The following is a 17,846-nucleotide window of genomic DNA, read 5'->3' on the forward strand; positions in this document are numbered from 1 at the left end:
AACAAAAACCCCCAACAATATCAAACTCAGATCCACTTTACACTTCTTAAGATTTCAAAATCTTTCCAATCTGCAAATTGCACTTCCCTGCTGGAAGTTTAGAAAGCCCACCCTGCCAGGGACCAGATCTGCAAGGAATGCCTGTGCAGAAGCACTAACAGATCCTGTGTCCCTGACTCTTTAGTCAGGATTCCATAAATTATGCTGGTTCACAGGGCCTCTCCCTGTTCTGCAGAGCAAGGAGCCATGCCCAGGTCCTTGGAGAATTTAGGATCCTGGCCAAAAAGCAGGAGTTTGAAAAGCTGGGGCCACTCAGAACTGCCCAGCTCCCTGCCACGAGGCCAAGATCAGAGCAGAGCTCTGAAAGGTGTGGCACAGATTCTGGAAGAGTTGGGAACTCAAAGCCTCACTTGCTCCAGGGCTAATGGAGAGCTGGGAGCCAGAAAGCCCTGGAGTCTTGGCTCACCCATGGGCTGCACGCTTGGAATCACAGCTACAGCTTGGTTTCTGCATTTTCAAAACAAAACTGTTTTAATTGAAACTTACACTGCTGCTTTTTTTTCCTTCTCCTCAGACTTCTGTTTTCACAGGAAATTCAGAAAAATCAATTTCCATTCTCTGCTCGAGTTCCCTCCCGTTTCTGGGAACTGGCATTTCTTGAATACAGAAAACTTGATTTTTCAATCAGCCCCACTCATGATGTCTAATACAGGAAACCCCATTACAATTAACATGTAAAAGTAATAAGCACAGAATAGGATACGTTCAGCAGGGAATTGCCTCCCTGACCCTGCAGCCCAACATCCCACCAGGCTTCTTGAACGGATCGTTCACCCCTGAGAACAAAACAACAGGAGGCCCTTCTCAGTGAAGTGCCAGACTGATTGCAACAGGAGGAGCAATGTTTTTATTGTCTTAGCACACTGGACCTCTATAAATTTTTGAACTCCCTCAGAAGCACCAGTCATGGGAAACGAACAGAAGTTAAGTGGTTTACCCTCTGCCACAAACGAGGCAGTGGTAGACCTGAGGTTAGATAGCAACAGTAATTCTTAACCTTACTAAACAATAAAGCAGACTGTTTCTAGGCTGCCATTAATGGCTGGTTATTAGGCTGAAGAGTAGCAAGTTTTGATTTTCCAGCAGGAAAATTCCCCTGGAATTCCTCCAGAGTCCTCTAATGAACAGATGATCTCAACTTTAATCTTACTTCATAATTATCCAAGGGTAATATTTCAACGTGAACTCCTTAAACACATACAATTTCTAGAGCAAGTAATACTCAAACTAATGCATTTCTCCTTTGATCCACAAAATGAGAGTGTTGAGAAGCAACCAGCAATCAGGGGATGTTGAGGGTACACTGAGGAGAGAGACACTACAAAGGTCAGAGTAATGTGATGGTTTGATCCCACACTATCAAGATCAAAGATCTTCGGTCCCTGTACATTTTTTTTTAAAGAAGCCAGAATGTCTTTATGCTGACCTTTAAATTGCCCATGGAGGAGCTCTAGCTGACATGTATCTGCCTTCCTGGCACCAAAAGTTCACAGCTTTTTTCTTAGGAATCTGAATATGGCAACCTTGTCCAGAGAGACTCAAGATACTCATTTCATTTTCATCCACAGTAGTCTGCAAACAAACAAAAACCCCCTGAAATAATAAAACCAAACTTCAGGCTAAATAGATTGTTTTCCACTCAGTTGGACTTACCCTACAGCCTATAATTCTACAATCTTGTTTTAAAACTTCTAACTGTGATGTGTGGGGAGGGAAACCTGAGGGATTCTTGCTTCTGGCACCAAGCACTCAGCACACAGCAGGAATGTCTCACTCAGGACAGAGGTAGGGAGGGAGCCTGCCTTGGGCAGTATGTTCCAAAACAAGACCAAGGTGATTTAAGTGAGAACAAAACTCTGTTTTGGATCAAAAGGCAGAAAGCCTGATCACTGTGGATCTTTGGCATGAATACAGAGCATGAAAGTGAACCTTCACAGTCCCTCTGAATCGAGTTTTAAAGAGATACCTGGACTGTCCAAAGGTAAGTTCTTTCCAGTGCTGACAGCAAAAAGTAGTTGTGAGGGGGGAGAAACCACCTCCTTTCTCCCAACAAACTGATGCTCTAAATACAAGCAAAAGCAGCACAGAGGGATAGAGCCAGGCCAGAGAGGGAGTTCTTGCAAGGAGAATCTGCAAGAAGCTCAGAAAGCAGGGCCAGGAACACTGAACCATTCCACTCCAGGACAAAAAGGACAAGAGGGCTGGCTGGGGAAACAGGCCCAACATATCTCATCTGGCAGAAGCATCAGAGTGGATAAGCTTTAAAGCTTGGGGCTGAAGATTCCAGACCAGATTGCAAATGGAAGGAAAATGTTTATGATAAGAACAGGGAGAGGCAAGTTCCCACTTCCCCTGATGACCCATTGTTCTCCTTTCTGATGGCTATTGCCTGTTCCCAGCACATTGGCTGGGGTTTAAGTTCCTCTGTCCCTTATCCTGGCAGGAGCCAGGTTTGCTTATGTTACTGAGGCCTCACAACAACCAGAACATCCCACGCTCAGGCAGGGCTGTGACAAGGTTTTACACAACTTGTTCCAATAATACAAGTTAGGAAGTGAGATGCTGAGCATTCTGTGCATTCTGAACAGCTGCTCCTCTCTCTCCCTTCCCTCACTGATAGTTCAGCTGCTTTTTTGTTGCTCAAGTGCAGCGAGCTGGATTGGTGGGGCTTTTAAAGTTACAAGCCTCCAAAATGACATTCCCAAATCTCCCATAAGTATGTCCAAAGTCTGCATTTCCAATGCAAACCTGCTCACAGGCTTCCATCTTTTCCTGTGCCTTCACAGACCTCCCTCACTCGAAATCCCTGCTTGGTTTCCAGACTTCCTGGGTATTCACATGATAAGAGTGTTGGTCTGAATGAAGTTCAGTGTCCTTCTGAAGAGATGGGATCTAAACACATCTCGATACATCATTTACAATTGGAGGCTCTACCTAATTAATTATGAGCAGAGTGGTTATGGCTAGCATTAAAAAGCATTCAAAACCAGAGCAAATTCAAGCAGAGTTCCATTGATTCTTACTATACTATCTGTGCTATTTTACCTCCTTAAAAAAAACAGATCAGGGACATGGGGAAAAGTCCACAGCTTCCCTCCATTACAGAGGGTAAAAGCAAATAATAAATAGGGCATTTTCTTCTCTGAACATATCACATTTATGATGAGAAGCAGAAGCTTCAAAGTAACTGATTAATTGCTATTGTAGCCATTAAAAAGTATAACAACAAAACAGGGAAAATTAGTGACTTGCACCAAACAGACAAGATTTAGGTACTTACTCAGGAATTGATTGCTCTGTCAGTTCAGAATTAATTAATAAAGTCTAACTGTAGCACCAAATCACAAGAAATAGCATTATTCTTAAGCATAAACATCCAGAATTTTGTTCAAACAGTATCTTAACTTTACAATAAGTTACCTCACTGTAAACCCCTAGATTTTATTATTTACAGTAAATCCTCTCAATCACAGCCTCAAAAACAGTCCTGTAATGAAATAACCACAGAATTATGTGTTAGACAGGTAAAGGTACACGTGGAAAAAAAGAAATCACAAGACTATTGTTATACAGGCAATACAGTTTTATTATGTTCTTTCACCAATTGTAGCAAAAACATTTAACAACTGAATGAATAATCAAGGGAACTTAATTGTCAACGGGAATTTCAGAATTATGTTCTAAATTTTAGACCAGGAAGGCTTGACAGGGAGAAAACAAACCATATACACACTTGTAATAATAGTCTCTATTATGAAGATTTAATGCCTTCTTTAAAAGCACTGAGATTATTGAGGCACCTTACTGCAGGTTATGGATCATCTCTTCTTTGGCAATGAGATGTGTGGTTTTGTTAACTAGGGCCATGAGGGAGTTGAGCTTGTGAGACCAGTCATTGAGAATATTGTTGGGGTCCTTAGGCCTCTGGAAATTGATAATTCCTGCCAGCCTGTCTACTTTAGCAAAGATGGTCTTATTAACTACTAGGTTAGACAGGAACTCCTCCGATTCCTGGAAAGACAAACAGCACTGAGTCAAATTAATAGCATTTTTAGCTACAAAACATCAGAATTTCTCCCAGACAGCACAAAAGCACCAGGAACAAGACTTCTGTTATACCTAACAGAAATATAGTTGTAACAATATTGCACTTTAAAAACTTTTTTTTTTCCATTTGACCTATATCTGATTATCTCCCATGAAATTAAAAATTAAAAATTTAATACAGACTTCTACACTTTGGAGTACTTGGCTGCACAGATATGAAAGCGAGCCACGTGACAAGCAAGGGAGAGGAAAGTCTCTGTGAACTACTGACCACTGGAAAAAAAAAGGGTTATTATGAGTTTGTGGAAAAGCAGATTTAATGAAAAGGCAGCAGGGCAGTCAAAATACCAATATGCCACGATGTGTCATTCTCTTTAAAAAGCTCTTGCAAGCACAAAGGGGGATGGCAGGGAGACCACTCCACCCTGTGTTCCCAAAGTACCTCCACCTCTGACCAGGGACATTGAAAGGTGAGGAACCTTTCTGTGTCTTCAGTTGGTTTTAATCACCAATTGACAAGAACTTTTTAACACTGAAACACAAGAAACTCCAGCATTTAAACAAGACCTTGAATATAAACGAGTTTTTAAGAGCAGCTTTTGCCTTATGGGCACTGGTATCACGAAACAGAGCTCTGCCTGGAGTAAAGAACACCTTTCTACCTCCCATAAAGGCACAAAATCAAATCAACAAGAATATTCCTCTGTTGAATACTCACATTTTTGCCACAAACACAGCCACACACACAATTCCATACCCCTTAGGAAAGAAGGAGAAGCAAAGCAACACTTACATCAACGGACAGATCCAAGAGCTGTGCCATTCTCTTCATTGTAATTCTGGTATAATATTTAGCCATTATTCTAATATTCTGGAATAAAAGTGTTCAGAGTAGAGGGTTATGTGCAAAAAATAATTGAAGCAGGCTGCAAAATATAAAAGTCCACGTTAAAAGCAGATTAGGAACTGTAGTGCTCTAACTGCAGTCCAGCATGGGGTGTGTGAGGGAGTTGTGAACAAACAGCTCTTTTGTAATAAAAGGTATGAAAATCCCTATGTGACAAATTCTTAAGAAAAGAAATCAACCAATTATGAATTTAAAACAAAGCAAGACTTTAAAGTTTCTGTTCTATTGAAATGTGAATGCTATATGAGTGCAATATGCTCTTTTTTCTGGCAACTGTGCCAGAAAGATATACAAGCAAATAAAGTGTTGAACCACAACACAAAGAAAAGGCACCTTATCTGCTGCTTCACTCCCTACTTTTTTGATTTTCTTTGTTATTAAAATACAGGAAGCAAAAAGCAGTTTTAGCCAAGGCACTGAGTACACAGCTACAGTCAGACTTACATGTTCCACAACTCTGTTCTTTAAATCTTTCCATCTCTTTTCACCTTCCTCTGTACACCCAAAAACATCTGTTGCAGGACTGTCAAGGGATCCTTCTCTCAACTCTTTCCCATATTCTTCAACTAGGGCACTCCACCGCATCAGCTCCATGGTGGTAAACAGTTTTAGGAGGTCTCTAAAGGGTTTAGTAAAGTTGGATTACAATCCTGTATTAATAAGGCTTAGTTCATACTTACAATAGATCAAAGGCATGATTTGAAATGTTTTATTTTTATTAACATGAATATTCATTGTTCTTGAATGTTCTCTGATACTTCATGCTGTCAGGAGACAGCTCAAATCAGACTGTATTTCTAATAAAAAAAAATCTCTTATAAAGAGATATCTATGTTCATGTACAAGTTGCACAATCATGACATTTTTACAGTATTTTTCACGCACCCTTAAATTCTGAGTTGCTTAAAGAGATTTCACTTGCACTGTTAGAGAGAGACATTTTTCTTTCATCTAAGAATTGTTTATTAGAAACACTTACTTATACTTGGGGATTTCTTCTAGCTTTTTGTCACTACTAATTCTGTGCACCAGATCAGATTGTTCATTGTCATAAGGTGAAAGAATAACATAAAGAACAACACTCTTCAGTGCCTGTTTAAGAGAAAAAAGTGGGTTTTGCCCATTAAGTTAAGAGGAAAGTGATGCCATCTGCAGAAACAAATCCTTACTCACAGTGATGCATTTTAATTGATACAGGTCAACTAAAATTCTAGTATTTAATATATGAAAAAAAAACCCTTTTCAAACATGTGATATCTGTACTGCACACACAACTGTACCATTCAGACCACACTAGCACAGTTTTATATAATCTCTGCACTTCTATAAAACACACAAGACTTTCTGGAGATTTCAAAGACAATATAATGAAGATGCTGGTCATAAATATTCTTTTGAAATCAACTTTATCATATCTGTTTTCAACTAGCCAATTTGTTAGTACAGCCATTAAAGAAAACCAAACTCAGAACAGACTGGGGAGTTATTTCATCTGCTGCACATTGATCTGGTAAGAAATGAGGATTTGCCACATGGAAATACAGATATTTGGTATGTGAAGTTTTTTACCTGTTGCCACTTTTCACTTTCAGCCTGGATACAGGGAGTGTCATAAATGGCTCTGTAGTGCTTGCAGATGGAGAGGTAGGAGCCTTCATGTTGATCCAGCTGGATCATTAGGTTGTAGTATTTCAACTTTAGTTTCTGAAACAGTATCAAAGAGTCAAATTAATACACGTAAAGGAAATTCAACTGGATCCCAGAAATACACTTGGTCCTGAAGAGAGGTAAGTCAGATAAAAATTGGAGTTGGGGAGGGAGAAAAAGAAATCCTCCCATGACTTACTTCTGTGTTTTCTTCTTGGAAAAACTTTGTATTAATTTTTTTGCTGATAATTTGAGTCCGAATATAGTCTTTTACAGCTAGACAGAGTCTCATCTGCTCCAAGATAAATTCTACACGTTCTTTCTTTTCCATTGAACCATAGGTTTCCACCTGAAATGAAAATGTAACTATTTAACACTCAAAGTCAAATCAAGTCTTAGCTGTGCCAGAAGGGTGGGAGTTGTTTGGAGGGGGGACACACCAAAAGAAAACAACAGAAAAAAGCTATTATAGAGCAGGTGAAAATGGAATAAATGTTATTTCATTTTAATTATGGGCCCCATTTATACCAAAGAATCCACTAAGGCTAAACTCAATGCACTAGCTAGAGAACTGAACTCTACTTTCCAAGTAGAAAATACTCTATGGAACTCAACCCATGAGAGTAACAAAAGCAGTTACAGCTGAATTACACCTTCACCAATAACAGTTCATCTCATTCCAGGCACTTCTGCAGACGTACCTGATGCAGTTTCTAAACACTCATCTCAGAACAGTCAGAATTAATTGCTGGTGCTGATGCAATTTTAAGTTCCAAGGTATTACCTGCAGTTCTTGCAGAATGGAGGCAGCTTCTTTCACTTCCCCGTTCTGCTCCTTTATTGTTGCCAGAGTCTTTGTCAGGCGAGCGCGTTCAATCTCCACGTAGATCTGACATCATAAATAAAGTTTAAACTTTACTGGAATTCTCTAAAGCAGAGTGCAAACTCTAAGCCTGCAGCCCCACCAAGAAATGTATTTGATGTGTCACACAACCAATTAATTTGTTGTGTATCCATACTCCACACTGGCATTATCCACAATACACACTGAAAAAATACTATGCATAGTTGATATTTGGACCAAATAATGTTAAGGAGCTACGCTTTTAAAGAAGGTGAACATTTTTATTCTACCTTTCAGACATGCAGTCTTAAAACAAACTCTTACTTTTCCTTCTGTCACCATTCGCAACGTGTCGATTAAGCGCAGTTTGACTGGCAAGTCTGTGATTTCTTCGACGTAAGTGCAGCACTGCTGGACCATTTTAGCAACTGCCTGGTATGAAAAGAGAAAGGAAAAACACACTGTGGTTTTAGATTTCCCAAATGGAGTCAAACTGTAACACTCAGGTAAGTAATAATGTCATTTCGAACTGAGGAGACTCATTTCAACAAAAAGCACCCAAGATCCATCTCCTGCCTTTGGTTCACAAAGAGCTGTTAAATGACACCAGTGACTGATGCTACAGGTCAAATGTGATGCTGTTCTGTCATCTCCTTCATCTCAGTTTTTCCAATGATATTCAAAATAATCCACTGCATTCAGTTCTCTCCTGAAAAGCAGCTCCTCCTCCTCTGCCAAATCCACACAATTCTCACATGCACTGGCAGAACTTCTGTTCGCCCTAAGACCTGCATGGCTGAGAGATGTATCTTCTCTTAACTGTGTACACCAACCCTTCTCCTTAGGGCACCTGCAGATTCCTCAGGAAGGGAAGGAAGAGGGGTGATTATTTCTCACTGATGCTTTTATATACACTCCTAATGTTTCTGCACATTGATAAGTAACCTTTTTCTTCCTAAACAATGCCATTAAAATTGCCTGTTGCTGACTTCTAATTGAGCCACTCTAAACACAGAGTGCAATAAACTTTGCACTTTTCTAAATGCAAGTGCTTTCAGCCATCCTGACAGCTGATTTCTCACACAGGACTGAATGCCAAAGTATGACAGTTACAAAAGGAAGCATGTGAAGCACACACCTTATCTGATCACAACAAACTGCAGTAATTCTGTTTAATGTACATCTGAACATGAAAAAATAAGAGTGTAGAAGAGTATAAAGATGAATCATCATCTTTAAACACAAAGTCCCTACACACAGGGGGAATCAGATACATAATACAGCTCCAAACGGAGTTTTATTCTTTGTCTCAAAGGATTAAACTCACCTGTTTTAACTGACTTCTCCTCTTTGATAGAAGAATAATATTTTCATTAAGAGCATCCCAGTCTTTTGCTTCGTAACACATTTTCACTATGGCAACCAGGATGCGGGATGTGGAGACCATGTCAGACGCCTGGAACAAACCAAGAGCACGTCAGAGGTGGGGTGGACCTGCAGCCCCTCCAGCACCTGCACTTCTGCCACACAAAGGCAATAATCACTGTGTCTGGCCTCAGTGATTTGCTTTCTAAAGAAATGCAAGACTGAGACTCCAAGTCCCCTCCTGACTTTAACACAGGAACAAGGGCTGTGTAGGACATCCCAGAATCACCACGTCCTACTCACCGTCCGTGTTTGCTTTTCCAAGGAGAGAAGGTTTTCAATGACTTCTTGCAATCTTCCTTCCTAATAAGACAGGCAAAGAATCAACGCCACGAATGAAGAACATAATTCAGTTTAAACTGAGAGCAGCTCTAATTCTCATCTAAGTAAAAACAACAGACCAGCCTGTACGTTCATTTTTCATTTCTCAGGAAACACACACAGCACCAACTTTAAATCCAGGGTTCTACACAAAGAATAAATAATAACAGTTTCATTTTTGCACAACACATGCTCTGAGTTGTCTGCCTTGAGAGAGAAACCTGGCAGGTTCCAGACAGGTTTGGTGAGCTCACATTCACTCATTTCTTCCCTGGCCAAAACGGAGCTTTAAGTGAGAACAGAAATGCAATTAAACACCTCGACCAAAAAAATTGTTCTACTATTACTTTCATCCACATCCATCATATCTTAATTACAGAGTATTACACAAAGCATAAACTACATGGAATTACAGTAGTCCTGCCTTTTTGGCAGGGGGTTGAGAACTATATATGCCTTTGCTTAGGGGAGTTAAAGATATCAGAGTGTACTTTTAGTCCTAAATTGTAATTCCTAGAGAACATCTTGCAAAAATTTTAGTATGGCTGACTTTGTATCAGTCCATGGCAATGGCGGGGCTGCAAAAAACTCAAAAAGGTTAGAAGTAGAAAATGAGTAAAAAACCAGAGAAAATCATATTTGTTTCTGAAATGTAGCTACCCTACTGAAATCTTTTTACACACAATGTTTGTGAGGGATGTGCTCTTACTGCCACGGAATTTACCTGTTGTGCAGGATGAAACATGGCCATGGAGTCCATTCCTACACAGAGCTGGGCCCGTGGCACAAAACCCCTGTGCCTGCTCTCCACACAGTGGTCTCAGGACAGTCTAAGCCTTAAGATAAGTACAACTGCTGCACAGGACAGCAGCTTTCACAAGATGCAGGGATGGAGTGGAGCATTTGCAGCACATAAAGAGTCAGATCCATCCTACTGGGACAGCAAACTGCAACACCAGGGAAGCTGTGGCTGCCCCATCCCTGGAAGTGTCCAAGGCCAGGCTGGATCGAGCTCTGAGCAACCTGGTCTAGTGGAAGGTGTCCCTGCTCACAGCAGGGGGTGGAACGGGATGGTCTTGAAGGCCCCTTCTAACCCAATCCATTCTGATTCTGTGACTCTGTCTGTTCTGAGGTCTGAGATGCACAGGAATCTCCAAGCTACAGAACAAGTCCTTTATAAAAAAGTCCTTAAGACACACCGTGTGCACGATCACCGCTACGACCCCACCGGTAACACACCCTGCGGTCACAGGCGGGGGCACAGACACGGCTGCTGAGCCGAGCGAGGCACCCCAGAGCCTGCCCTGGCCCTGCCCCTGCATTCCAGCCTTTCAGGGCTCGCACATCCCCGAGTTTAGGGATGCCAAGCGCTGCCTGGCCAGCCTGACCCGGGACCAGTCACAGGAAGGCAGCGGTGGCGCAGGATGAGCAACCAAGCCCGCGTGTGCCCGGGCAGGGGCAGAGGGAAGGGCTGTACCCCTTGTGAGGGACTCAGGCCCTCCCCTCACCCGACAGCTCCTCCCGCCTGAGAATCACAGAATATCCCGAGTTGGAAGGGACCCAAAGGACCATCGAAGTCCAACTCCTGGCCCTGCACAGGTCACCCCAACAAGCCCACTCTGTGCCTCACAGCGTTGTCCAAACATTCCCTGAGCTCTGGCAGCCTTGGGGCCGTGACCACTGCCCTGGGGAGCCTGTTCAGTGCCCCACCACCCTCTGCTGGGCACCAACCTCCCACAGAGCCCTGAAACAGCGGAGCCGTCCCTCTCCTCCCCTTCCCCAGCCCGGCACGGAGGTCCCTCTCTGGGCCCCCTCAGCACCGCTCCGGGGGGGCAGGACGCGGCCGCAGCTCTGCCCCGCGCGGCCTAGCGCGCCATGACTCAGCCCGTCCGCCGCGCCGGGCTCGCCTCCCGCCTCACCTGCGCCAGCCGCTCGCACTCGGGCAGGCGCTGGTCCACGGTGGCGCTGTAATCCACCTCCATCTTGACGATGCGGCCGTCGGCCCGCTCCGCGCCGCCCTCCGCCATGGCCGCGCTCCGCCGCCTCAGCGCCCACCGGAACCGGCCGGGCCCGCGCGCAGGCGCGCCGGGGGCAGCCCCAACAAGGGCCCCGCGCCGCGCCAGGCAGGCGCTGCCGAGGACACCCCCGGGCGCACCAGGACCCGCGGAGGGGGAGGAGCCACAGCTGAGGGGGCGGAGCCACAGCTGAGGGAACCGCCCCTCACGAGCCTGTGGGGGATCGGAGACCCCCTGAGGGGACCTGAGACCCCCTGAGGGAATCCGAGACCTCCCGAGCCCCTGAGGGGATCGGAGACCCCCCCAACCCTCTGAAGGGACACGGATCGCCACCCACCTCTGAGGGGATCTGAGATCCACCCGAGCCGATCTAAAACCCCCTACTCTCTGAGGGAATCTGCCCCTATAAGCACTCCCCTCTGAGGGGATTCCCCGCTCAATCCACCCCTCTGAGGGGATCTGAAACCCCCCGCACCCGTCTGTGAGATGTTGAAGCCATGCCTGTGCAGGTAGGTTGCCATCAGCTCCCAACGCACTGTCACACACTACAGAAGTTTCATTCCCTGAAGAAATTCAGAAAAACTCCCTCGTGTTTGCAAGCAAACAACTCAGAAAGAAACACTGAGCAGTGAATGCCCTGAATCAGAATCACAGAAAGGGTTGGGTTGGAAGGGACCTTAAAATCATCTTGTTCCGACCCCCTACCATGGGAATCTTTGGATGTTATTTAAGATTCCCAGAAAGAATAAGTTACCACAAAATTACATTTTGCATTGTGTTACTTTGAGACTATGCTGCACATGGACCAATACAATGTGCCAAAGGGGTGTTTGACATAACTGTTTTGAATCTTTAGTTGACAGAATTAAGACTGAGTTCCTACATCTGCTGAACTGTTGTAAATTCAGAGTAATTCAATTAAATGGATTCAGAGCTCTAATATTGTATTTTGCAACTGTGTCTGATGCATGCCTTCCAATTAGCACAGCACAGACCGTGGGCCATGAATCACTTTCTGTTTGAACTCAAACTTGATTTTAAAAGTCCCCTAACACAATTTATCCATTATCTTTAATCATTGTTAGCTGATTTTAATTGACCTAAGTACTGAAAATACATGCACGTGTCACTCGGAGTGTATCAGTTGTTCTTTCTTAACTGGCCATTTACAAATTTTTACAGAGCTTTTGATTTTTAAAATCTCATTCCTTTAGCTCACTGTAATATTAGTATAATTTTACAGCTCACGGATTGTGAGCTATGCCTTCCAGGGAAGTTGAAAGTCACACACTAATCTAATTGAGCGTAGTCCCATACACTGTAATTTGGTTCAGACAGCGAGTGAAAGAGGAAGAGAATGAATCCATACTGCAACTGTTGTTTTCCTTTACCTATATGGGTTTGCTGGGGGACAAGGAGGCAGCTTTTGCCTCCAATGCAGACTTCCTGGACGGCTAAAAAATCCTCTAAATTTTTATTCAAAAGTCCTTAGCAAAACACGCAAAAAACAGCTCGGCTTTTGCTGTCTCTTATTCTGAAGCAACACTTTGCTGACACGAGTCCATCTGGAGTTCATACTCAGCATGATTTAACATATGGGCTTTTTCCCCTCAGGGCAGAAATGAAAGATGAGTGAAAAATGTCTCATTTTCACAACTGAGCGTAGAGAGGGTGTTAAGAGTAGTAATTTCTGCCAGTTCGTGGAAATCAAAGACCCAAAATTGAGGCAGGCACTGCCTGGCCAGTGGGAGCTGGAAGTTTTCTGTCTTAGCATATCTCCTGGGAAATGGTGCATGTAGAGAGGCTGGGGACAGTCATCACAGTGGGGAGTGGTAAGGGACATCCTTAGGTCACTGCTTTTATCCAATGTGCATGTGCAGCCAGCACAAGACTGAGCTGTGCCTCTGGCAGTAAGTTTGGGGTGACTGCAGGTATAGGAAGTAGTTTTGTTTTCCTTTTTAAGCAGCTTCTGGATTTGATACACTGCTTTCCACAGATCTGCAGACTTTGTTATTGTACACAGAGCTATAAGGTTTGGTTTACGTTGAAAGCACGTAATAGGTGATAAACTGGTTTAAGTCTTTCTCAAGGTTTTATTGAAATCAGTGTCCCTGCCTGTAACTGGGTAGCATCAAGGCCCCATGTAAAGAAGTTCAGGTTTTTATGCTGCTTTTCAGCAGAAACACAGAAATATTGTTCCCAATGTATGAAGCCACCAGCAAATCACTTAAAACTGAAGTGGGTGTTTTAGATCTGAATTTGGATTAACTCTCCTCTCTGGGTAATATCACAGAATCACACAATCGTTAAGGTTGTAAAAGACCTTTGAGATCATCAAGTCCAACTGTCAACCCAGCAGCACCACAATGTCCTCAAGTGCCACATCCACACACTTTTTTAACGCTTCCAGGGATGGTGACTCCCCCACTTCCCTGGACAGCTTGTTCCACTGCTGTGAAGAGATTTTTCCCAGTGTCCAATCTAAACCTCCCCTGGCAGCCTGAGGCCATTTCCTCTCATCCTGGCCCTTGTTCCCTGGGAGCAGAGCCTGACCCTCACGTGGCCACAGCCTCCTGTCAGGGAGGTATAGAGAGTGAGAAGGTTCCCCCTGAGCCTCCTTTTCTCCAGGCTGAACCCTGCCAGCTCCTCACAAGACTTGTGCTCCAGACCTTTTCCCAGCTCCATTCCTTTCTCTGGACTCACTCCAGCAGCTCGACGTCCTTCTCGCAGTGAGAATCACAAGGTATTGCCTTGTCTTGGCTATTTTGCCTGGAATTTCAGGAACATACAGTACCAACATTATCAATTATAGCCACAGTTTCCATATTTATAAATGGCTGTGTCACATTTGAGACAGAAGTCTCATTAAACACATTGTTCATACCTCAGTTGAAAATGCAGACTGTTAATAGAGCTCCCAGATTTTTTATTTCTTTGTGTAGGTGTTTGCACTTCCCTGGGAAAGCAGGGATGTGAAATATTGTGCCATTATTGCAAGGGGCTGGCAAAGCGACATAGTTGGCTCCAGGAGATGGCACTGTGTCCTCTGGGCTAAGAATTATACCCACAGCTCCGAAATGTACATCCAGAACCAGTAAAATTCTGAGGGGTTTTTGCTCTTTCTTGTTATGAAACACACATTTCACTGTAGACATAAATTCATCTTTAGCTGTCCCAAATACGGCATTTCATCACTTTTTTTTTTTTTTTGCAAATAATTGATACATAAATGCAGATGGATATTTTACCACTATCTGTGCAGTGCCTTGTATTTTCCTCTTACTGTCACAGCGCTTCTCTGCAATCCAGAGAATGGCTTTAGAGCCACTGGGAGCACAGGAGAAACAGCAGGATGAGCATTTTAAGCATAAAATGCTGAGGTTGTGTAACAGTTCGGGGTTCTCAGCTAGTTTCAGAATTAGGTTCCAGTGCATTTCAAGTGTAACTTAATGACAGGTAAATGTCTCTGAAAAACACAACCCCCAAGCACATTAAAAGCCGATTTCAACAACAAATTGACACTAACGGAGGGGGGGAGCCCTCCTGAAACGGCTCTGGCTTTATTGTCCAACTGGGAAGGAGGCGCTTTCTCACTGAACTTTCTGCGTGGCATCTAAAAGTAAAAAACCCGATACCGAAAAAAAAAAAAAGGGCGGTTTTATTTGTGCTGCAAAATGTGCTGGCTGATAACGAAAGGGCTGACCAGAAGGGAAATGGGTGAGGCCTCCACATCCTGTGCTGTGTCCGCACCGAGCGCACGCTTGTCCTTTCCTTTGTACCGGGGGGCGGCTGCGAGCCCGGGGCTCACGGGGCGCAAACGCTTCGCAAGGTGCCTGGTCACACGCAGGGCAATAAACTTCCAAAACCCGACAGCTCCTCGCGGAAGAATAAACCAAAATCGCCGTTTCTCCGTGCTCGGCGCTGCCCGTTCCCCCTCCCGGGAGGCTCCGGCGGGCGCAGCGCGGAGCCCCCGCGGCCCGGCCCCGCTGAGCCCGCCCGGTCCCCCCCCCCTCCTTCGCTCCCTCCCTCCCTCCCTCCCTCCGTCCTTCCTGCCGCCCCGCTGATGTCAGCCCAGCCCCGCCGGGGCCGCCGCCGATACCGCCCGCCCGTGACCACCGCCCGCCCGCGGCTGCGCGGGGACCCGCGGCCGCCCGTCCGCCGCTGCCCCCCCGTGCCCCCGCCCCGAGCGCAGCGGGAGCCGCGGCGGCCGCAGCCGCGTTGCGGCGGGGAGGTGGGAGCCGCGCTTGGCAGCCGGGAGAGGGAACGTTATAAAAAGCCTTTGTCTCGGGACTCAGCATCGCATCTCTCTCCTGCCGCCCGACGTGCTGCCGGCGGGGGCGAGAGCCACATTTTCGGCTCGTTTGTTCTTTTCGCCGCCCCAGGCATGTCTTGACACAGCCGCGAGAGAGCCCGGCGTTTCCGTGCACTTCCGACGGATGTCTTCGGCTGGGGCGAGAGCGGTGGGGGTTTGAGACTTGGTAGCGTATCTGGGTGCGAGCGTCCGTGAGATTCCCATGATCGCGGTGTGAAGGAGGAAGGACGGGAAGAAAGAAGCGGTTGTGTTGGTTTCTCTTCTTGCTGGGTCAGCCTTCCTGGATGGTTGCACTACTGTCTTGTGGACACATTGTCAAGCGCGCACAGAGAAAGAGGCTTGATTATTTCCCCCCGTGTTTGGTTTTCGTCGTGATCTCTGTGCAGAAATCCGCACTTTTCTCCCAGTTCGCCGGTCCGCACTGAGCAGCAGGAATATGCTCATGAAGGAGTACCGGATCTGCATGCCTCTGACAGTTGAAGAGGTAAGATCCGCGCTCGTACCGGAGACGCTCTTCCTTACCCAGGGTTTTCTCTTGCCAGGCGTCTTGAGGTTGTATTTGTTTTACTGAATATTTCTTCTTCGTGTAATGAACTTAGTCGGAGATGATTGGTTAGAGAGGAATGTTTTTATTGGAAAATAAAGGAATCCTGCAGGAACGAAGGTAACTTAAGTGTATCAAAAGCACTGTGTCGTCAAAATATTGCTTATAAAGGTTTTCCAACTAGACTTTTCGGAGGAATCTTATGCATGTTTGCAAGGCATTGCTTTTGTGCTGAAATTTCTATCTGATAAAGCGTTTGTCCAAAACCCAGTTTCTAAATATATTTCACCTTTGCTTAAAATACCCTCGTAGCTGAACATGGCCTGAAACTCCCTCCTGCACAGGTAGGGAAAAGAGGCGATCATTTATTAGTAAAACTTTGTTGTCATTTAAAGAAACGACTGAAAGTCAAACTGCTCTTTGTCGAGTGCTCTCAACTCCGTGTTAGGACCATTGGTTTTATTTGTGTGCGGACAGTTTTCAGTAGGACCGTAACACCCCCACGGAGCACACGTGCTCTGGAGTTACTTGGGAAGTGTTTGCGGGTGCAGTAGGTGCCTAAAGGCCTGCTGGAATACGAAACAGAGGCGCTGTTTTATGGTTCGGTGCCCTGCAAGTGTGCAAAGATGCTGTTTTATGGAGCCACTTGTGGCGCGGACGGGGCTGAGCCCGCGCTGGGCGCGGATCTTGCGCTTGAGCTGCGCCCAAAGTTCCGCCTGTGCCGCCGGCGGCGCCGCCAGGGGGCGCCCTGGCCCAGGGTCCCTCAGGAGGGGCTTAATTCGCTAATTAATGGATAATTAACTCGCTAATTGAGTTACACGTTTGTTCTTTGAGTCCGTCCAGGACGGTGTTTTGCTGCACACTTTTATTTTCTGCAATATATGCGTGGAGGAGTCTTCAGGAGTACGGCAGGGTGGTCATTTCAATGGTCTTTTTGTCCGTGTCTTCAGTTCTGGCAAATTAAACAGTTTTCTGAAACTGAGGATTGGAACTGCCAAATATTTACTTCGGGCTGCTCAGGAAATTCCTTCTGCAGGGAGCAGGACCCAAAGCCACCACATACATATAGTTAAACAGGTATAGGTTTAATTCTAGCCCTTTTCCATCCAAGTTATATCGTATCCTGGCATTATTCTTTTGCATATTCTATTATGCAAATATAGAATATTTTGCATTATTCTACTATGCATATTGGATGGCATTATTCTTTTAATACATAATTTTCTTTGTTTATTGCATTACCCTACTGTAGACAACATTTTATCCAAGCCAGTTCCTGATGCCCTCAGACTACTACACTTAGTTAATGACAGTTCACTACATCATCAGAAGGGAGCAGATCTAATTTATTTTGAAACATTGTTATTAAACAAGACTTCCAGACGCAGAAAAGTTCAAAAATCTCCCCAAACAGGAACGGTCGATTCATGATGAGGCAGAAGAAAATGTTGGATGTCATTTTTTTTCTCTAGAATGTTATCAGAATTAGTACAGATACTCTATCTTGTAGTTTCTCTTATGTTGAATCATCCATTATTTAATCCAAGTGCTGCAGCTGAGATGCCTTAATGAGGAACCTAGAACATGTCTGATATTTAGCATCAATTTAATTACTAATTATAAAATGAACTGGGACAAAATTGTAAAATTAGCAGATATCTTATTTTTGTTACAGTATTTACATACTAAAAAAGTCCCACACTGTGTTTCTCGTAGTGGTTCAT

At 44.6% G+C, this 17,846-nt stretch overlaps 2 protein-coding genes across 3 annotated transcripts in view; one reads left to right on the top strand and one right to left on the bottom strand.

Annotated features, from left to right (window-relative positions):
• Positions 1 to 3,622: 3,622 nt before the first annotated feature.
• PSMD12 (proteasome 26S subunit, non-ATPase 12) lies at positions 3,623 to 11,319 on the bottom strand. Its single transcript, XM_027749718.2, has 11 exons — positions 11,171 to 11,319; positions 9,174 to 9,233; positions 8,833 to 8,961; positions 7,830 to 7,937; positions 7,446 to 7,550; positions 6,861 to 7,010; positions 6,584 to 6,718; positions 5,994 to 6,106; positions 5,459 to 5,633; positions 4,901 to 4,978; positions 3,623 to 4,071 (listed from the first exon to the last, which is right to left on the bottom strand). Exons 1-11 carry the CDS (start codon positions 11,276 to 11,278, stop codon positions 3,862 to 3,864), a joined length of 1,371 nt encoding a protein of 456 aa, XP_027605519.1. The 5' UTR covers positions 11,279 to 11,319; the 3' UTR covers positions 3,623 to 3,861.
• A 4,073-nt stretch (positions 11,320 to 15,392) lies between these two features.
• The window catches only part of PITPNC1 (phosphatidylinositol transfer protein cytoplasmic 1), a 74,648-nt gene continuing 72,194 nt past the window's right edge, over positions 15,393 to 17,846 (top strand). Inside the window, exon 1 of one of the 2 annotated variants that reach the window (XM_027749722.2) lies at positions 15,393 to 16,062. In XM_027749722.2, coding sequence (XP_027605523.1) covers positions 16,015 to 16,062 — 48 coding nt within the window. In that variant the 5' untranslated portion in view covers positions 15,393 to 16,014. The remainder of the gene's footprint in view (positions 16,063 to 17,846) is intronic. The other variant, XM_027749721.2, reaches the window with a different exon arrangement.

The sequence above is a fragment of the Pipra filicauda genome, unplaced genomic scaffold (genome assembly GCF_003945595.2).
Source record: "Pipra filicauda isolate LSUMZ 115617 unplaced genomic scaffold, ASM394559v2 scaffold80_size11013439_pilon, whole genome shotgun sequence".
Lineage (NCBI taxonomy): Eukaryota > Metazoa > Chordata > Aves > Passeriformes > Pipridae > Pipra > Pipra filicauda.

Coding starts and splice junctions, on each gene's coding strand:
- PSMD12 (XM_027749718.2), bottom strand. CDS start 11,278: ATGGCGGAGGGCGGCGCGGAGCGGGCCGACGGCCGCATCGTCAAGATG. Junction 7,011..7,445: donor CCATTCTGCAAGAACTGCAG/GTAATACCTTGG, acceptor TTTTCATTTCAG/GTGGAAACCTATGGTTCAAT. Junction 4,072..4,900: donor TCTTGGATCTGTCCGTTGAT/GTAAGTGTTGCT, acceptor TTGTCTTTCCAG/GAATCGGAGGAGTTCCTGTC.